General features: G+C 54.1%; 1 protein-coding gene across 6 annotated transcripts in view; it reads left to right on the plus strand.

Moving 5' to 3' along the window:
• BANP (BTG3 associated nuclear protein) overlaps window positions 1-6,000 on the plus strand; it is a 124,696-nt gene that overhangs the window by 49,228 nt on the left and 69,468 nt on the right. For 4 of the 6 annotated variants that reach the window (XM_055078980.1, XM_028477870.2, XM_055078981.1 and 1 more), the window contains exons 5-6: window positions 2,944-3,060; window positions 4,470-4,645. In XM_055078980.1, coding sequence (XP_054934955.1) covers window positions 2,944-3,060; window positions 4,470-4,645 — 293 coding nt within the window. The remainder of the gene's footprint in view (window positions 1-2,943; window positions 3,061-4,469; window positions 4,646-6,000) is intronic. The other 2 variants (XM_028477874.2, XM_028477876.2) reach the window with 1 other exon arrangement.

Below are 6,000 nucleotides of genomic sequence, written 5' to 3' on the forward strand. Positions count from 1 at the left end.
TAAGGGGCTTCCCCCGCGGAATTGGCTCACGCGGCTGTGGAGGCAGCCAAGCACGTGCGCGGTCTGTGTGGCAGGTGGACAGGCAGGGGCCATCGTCACCAGGTGGCACCCCGTGGGCAGGAGCTGTTTGGAGTCTCCAAGATCAGGGAAAGCCTAAGCTGCCTTTTATTATTATTTTTTTTAATATTTAATTTATTTATTTAGTTTGGCCGTGACGCGCAGCATGTGAGATCTTAGTTCCCCAACCCGGGGTCGATCCTGTGCCCCCTGCAGTGGAAGCGCAGGGTCCTAACCACTGGACCGCCAGGGAAGCCCCTAAACTGCCTTTTAATAAAAGCTCTCACCGGATCAGGCCAGGCCCACGCAGGATGATCTGCCTCTCGAGGAATTTAACGTCAACCAACTGGGACTTTCTATCACATCTGCAAAGCCCCTTCCCGGCAGCACCCAGAGGCGTGTCTGACTGGGTACCTGGGGCTGTGATTCGGCCTCGGCAGGACGCTGACGTGCTCTGACAGTTGCTCCGTACGGACCCTCAGGATAACCGCTGCTGTCTTCTTGATGTGATGTGCATGTTCATTTGAAAAACAAAACATGAAGTTGTACAACTTGAGGTTGATGTGACTGCATTGGGGAAAGGTGTATTTTCTGGAACATTAATATTTGTGTTTAAAAACAGATTCATTGCTCACTTAAATGTTTCTGTTATAATCTAAATACCATCATCCATTAAAAAAAAAAATCCCCTGACGAATAAGCTTTGGACAGTCCAATTTTACATCGTCCCTTTTGCTTTTTGAACTTTCATTCCCATTTCATTTCCTTCCCAAAATTTTATCCTGTCATCCAGGCTGGTACACTCCTTTGCAACAGAAATACGGATAGAAATTGAAGCAGAAAAATGTATTTCCTGTAACCATGAGGCCTGGAGGGTTCAAAAAAAAAAGCTCTTCTGGATTGAGGTCTCATTACCGTTCTTAGTACACAGTTGAACAAAACAGGGTAAATTATTACCAGTTCATAGTTAACTCTTAACAATGCAGTGTTGTGAATTTACCCTTGAGGTGGACGGGGCTTTAGTGTTAGTTAATTCCTGAATCTCTGGAGGGTTATGAGTAATCTATAGCTTGAAATGACGCAGGGTTCAATGTTGGTTCCATTCCTGTTTTCAGTTTTTATAGTTTGAAGTTCTGAGAAACTTTGTTTCCATCAGTAAATACGTGGGAGATGAAGGAGGTCCTCATTTCTTGCAGGTGTGTGCCAGCAATCTTAGCGGTCTGTCATCACAGATTACTTTGATTACCTGTGAGCTGAAACCCTAAGTAGGTCCTCCGTGCGCTTTGTCAGAGGCGAGTGGTAAGGAGTGACCCCCGCGGAGCGCCTGCTGTCTTACGTCTGGATGGACGGGGTGCCTGAATGTGATTGCAGGGAGGCTTTGTGAAAGGGAACGACCACGTTGGCCAGAGGTGCTCTCCTGGGGCATCATCTTTAGGACGTAGAACGTTCTGGAAGGAGGGCATCTGGGAATTGAGGCCCTGCGGGGTCTGCACACCCAGGGACCCCCGACGGTCGGGCGTCCCGGGGCTCCCTGTGCTCCAGCTTGAAGCTGGTTGTCTCAGACCAGCATTTCCTTGATCTTAAGGTCCTTTAGGAAACAGAGGTATGTTTAGTCTAACGACTTTGCCGGATGTTGGCGTGAATCCATTTTAACCTGTTTATTTCCGGCAGACGTCTCAGACCTTGAATGTGCTCATGTCCATCGTGATGTCCTGTCGGGGTGCGAGGGAACGCCTTTGTGTGGGTACCCTGTGTGTGACCTCGGTAGCAAGTCAGAGACCACCTGGTCACTTGTGCCTGACCTGTGGGCAGGTGGTCGGGATTTGGAGGGTTACTTCAGGTGTCGCTGATGATTAAGTAGCACAGCCGAGAAAATGGTAATGCCTTTCAGTGGAATGCAGGTGATTATGCTTCTATTTTAGGAAAATACCCTGTGGTCCTGCCATTTACTTCAGCATGAAACAGTGCCATTTGTGCCTCTAATCTTGGGGACGTTTAACAGGGTGTGGCCGGGACAGGGGGTTGGGTTCTCATGGGTGCTCTTGGGTTCATCAGCTTTCCTCCTGTAAAAGCAGGGTTTCCCCGAGTTGGTTTTTGGAGAGTGAGATCCAGGCATGACATTGCTCTCAGGTAACACTGCTGTACGTCTCGAGTGCCTGTTCTTTCTGCACAAAGCACCGCGGGAAGTGCTGAGGGCTGGAAGGTTAATGAGCAAAAAATCTCGACGACTGTGCCTAGAGACGAGCCGTTGGCTCCTGCCTGTTTAAACACATGTCTCAATACATAAACAAACCCACGTCTTCCTCCGGGAAGAGCCCCCGGTGGGGCACACTTCTTTTGTAGCATCGTTTCCTTCGAAGCAAAGTCCCCGGGCCCTTGGCTGTGGTTCCTGCACTGGCCCAGCAGAACCCCGAGGTCAGTGCCCGGGGGCTCCCCCGCAGCCCCTCCACGGGTGTTCGCCCCTTTCTGTGCGTGACACTCACATCCCGGGATGGAACTGATAAGCACAGTGGTCACGAAAGCCTAGATTGCAGATGGGAATTCGCTCGGATGCAGTGAGTAAGTCTCAAGCTGTTTTTCATGCAGACCTGCTCCTTCAGAAACCTTACTGCACAGTGACAGCTGTGACACCTCCGTCTCTTCTCTGTAAATGTTCCTAACTCGACTCTCCTGACAATGCCAACAAGGAGCAGAGCTAGACTCTCCATCAAGAAGCCCACCCCCGGCTCGCCCTTTGCCCGGTGTCCCTTGTGCACGTCGCGCAGCCCTGCCAGGGGCTCCCCCCTGGAGCTCGGGGCGTGGGCGCTGACTTTTGATGACTGTGCTCTGACAATGAACGCTGTCGTGTTAAGGTCTTCTTTTCTCTGTGATTCTTTTGTTCCCTAGCGTCGTCCCCCAGACTACAGTAATTCTCAACAGCGATCGGCAGAGCGCCGTTGTAGCCAAGATGGAAGACCCCCTGAGCGGCAGGGCGCCGGATCCCCTGGAAAATATCATTAGCAAGTCAGTAGCACGACACCCCACCTCTCACCGTCACCGCCGGGGCCCCGGGGACAGGGCGGCGTCCTGGGGCGCCCGTGTCGTTGGGCCCGGGGCTCTCCGCGGCCAGGGTCTGGGGAGGACGGCCTGGCCTGTGTCCACCGCCGCGTGTGCCGGCGGGAGGTGCCCTGTGTGCTCACCACGAGCCGCGGATCCCGTCCTCTCACCTTGCTCCCGTCTGTCTGTCTGTCTGTCTGTCTGTCCGAGCATGTCGGTTCAGCAGCGCCCCCTCTGCTTGGCGACGTGGCGGAGGCGTTTCGAGGTGGTGCCTTTTCCACTCCTTTCTCTTTGGAGATGCTTTGGCCGTACCCTGGGTCAGAGGCGGGAGTGCGTGCAGGGCACCGTCGCCCCTTGTGTGCTGGCGCCCCGCCGGCATCGGCCCCACCGCGCTGCTTCCCGGCGAGTCTCGCGGGCCCTTCTGCAGCCGGTCCCGCTTCTACCTGGCTGTAGCCCAGGTCCCCAGGGCCCCAGACCCCCAGGAGCCCGGCCACGGGAGGTGGGTGCGGACGCTCCGGGCCGAGGCCGTGGGCCGGCAGAGCAGCAGAGGGTCCGTGTGCCTCGTGCCCTGCCCGCGAGGGTGGAGTCGTGGCCAGGTCTGGAGCATTTAGCGAGGTCCAGCCCCCAGGATGGAGCCCCCCGGGGTTTGCCTCGGCAAGCAGGGACCTCGCGCTGCTTCCCATTCCCCGTGCGCGGCAGCATCTCGAAGGAAGTCGAGAAGCTCGTTCAGAAGGCAGTAGCGTATCTCCGGGTAACGGAGCACGTTTTGGAGCTGGCTGTCGTTCTGGTTTCCTGGCAGTGTCTTACTGCGCTGTATCAGGGTCCCCTGTGGTGCTAAGGATACCCCCCAGGAGATCCTCGACTGGCTTTTTTAACCCACTCGAGTGGTTTCTGTCAGTGGGCTGTTTGGGAGTGAGAGCTGCGTCTTCACGGGCCGGGTCATTTCTAGGACATCTCTCGGGACGGAGTGGATCGGTGCAGTCAGTCTGGGTCTGCAGACATACTTTCTCTCAGTCAGGCTTTCCTTTGACACGGCCTCAGTCTCACCCTGATTCAGACGGCAGCGTTTTGTAGGGTCACCTCCATGATCAGAAGGGAGCGTTCTAGGCCTTGAGTCACAGCGGGTTGTGATTTCACTTCTTTTGCGATGTAAAGATTGTTTTAAACGTTTCAAGTTTCACACAGTTTCTTGGAGCCACGGACTGTCTCCTGCTGTTAATCTGAGTAGAAAGAGCTGAGGGAAGGCTGGTGGCCCAGTGCGCGTGCAGAGGTAGCTTCCCTGAGACGTGAAGGGGAGAACGTCGGGGTACAGAACCGTCTCTTCGTGTTGCTGTGCTCCTCTCACCACACTGCTGGTGTCTCTGTTTCCCGCGCAGCGCGGTGCCCGGGCGTCGGCAGAACACCATCGTGGTGAAGGTGCCAGGTCAGGAGGACAGCCACAATGAGGACGGGGAGAGCGGGTCCGAGGCCAGCGACTCCGTCTCCAACTGTGGACAGTCGGGAAGTCAGAACATCGGCAACAACGTCACCCTCATCACCCTGAACTCGGAAGGTGCGTCCTCCAAGCTGCTCCTCTCCTCCGCGTGGACGGTAATGGGTGTGCCGCGGCTCTTGAACAACTCGGGCTGAAACTGCGCGGGTCCACGACACGTGGGCTGTTCACCAGTAGATGTTACAGCGTTGTACGGTCTGCACACGGGGAGCCGTGAACATGGGGGTGCTGCGTTCACGGGGGGCCCACTAGCAGTTACGTGTGGATCCCTGACCACACGGAGGGTCGAAACCCCCCACGTTGTTCCGGGGTCAGCTGTAATTTTTTTCCCTGCTCTTTAGAAAAGTAATATATGTTTATTGTTTTTGAAAGATGAGAAGATATAAAAATGACAAAGAAAGTACAAATAACCGGAGACATTCCTCATCCAGAGATCTCTAGAAATCTTCTGGGCTTTTTCTACGTTAACATACACGCTAGATTTACGATTTTGTAACTCGCTTTTCCCCATTGCGTAGTAGAAATCTCTCCACGTTAATACAGATTTACATAATCGTTTTCAGTCAGTTTTGCTTATTGAATCTGGTTCTGAAGGCTTTCTGATGATGGACAGCTGTGACTTGAGAGCTGTTGGACGGCTAACTTGTCTGACCACAGCTCTGTCCCGTGTCTCTGACGAGGGCCTCACGCAGACTCGGGCTGCGCGTCCCGGTTGAGTCCGCGCTGCCCCGGCCCACTGTGATATAGGGGGAGCGTCCTCTCTCCTGCTGGGTCTGGGGTCCGCTCTCAGCTGGCTCTGGGTCCGGGTGGCAGCCTGGCATGCCCTCCAGAGGGTTCCTGCCGCCTGGCAGCTTGGTCCTTCTCTCGAGGGCTGAGTCGATGTTTCCCAAAACAGCGCGGAGAGAGAGGAGGGAACTCGGGCAGGTGTAGCCTCGTGTCACCGAGTCCTCAAGCCTGTAACTTGTTAACTAGGAAGGGCTGGTCAGGTGTTTCTGCTTCTCCATCTGAGTCGTTGACTTTTCCTAAGAGCACAGTATAGATTTTTCTACAGAGATTTTCCTGTCGGACTTGTTACCACGTCTGAAGCATTGAAAGCGTTTTCCTTAAAACGTCATTCACCTCTAACATAGGTTGCTAGGGTTGAGGTGGCAGAGCAGGGCACAGAGAAAAAGCAAATTGGGCAACTTAGAAAAAAAATTGAGGTCTAATTTCCATTCCATAAAACTGACCATTTTAAAGCAGACGTGCCGGTGGGCTTTTTTTTTTTTTTTTTTTTTTTTTTTTTTTTTTTTTTTTGCGGTACGCGGGCCTCTCACTGTTGCGGCCTCTCCCGTGGCGGAGCACAGGCTCCGGACGCGCAGGCTCAGCGGCCACGGCTCACGGGCCCAGCCGCTCTGCGGTATGTGGGATCTTCA

The sequence above is a fragment of the Physeter macrocephalus genome, chromosome 17, assembly GCF_002837175.3.
Source record: "Physeter macrocephalus isolate SW-GA chromosome 17, ASM283717v5, whole genome shotgun sequence".
Taxonomy (NCBI): Eukaryota; Metazoa; Chordata; class Mammalia; order Artiodactyla; family Physeteridae; genus Physeter; species Physeter macrocephalus.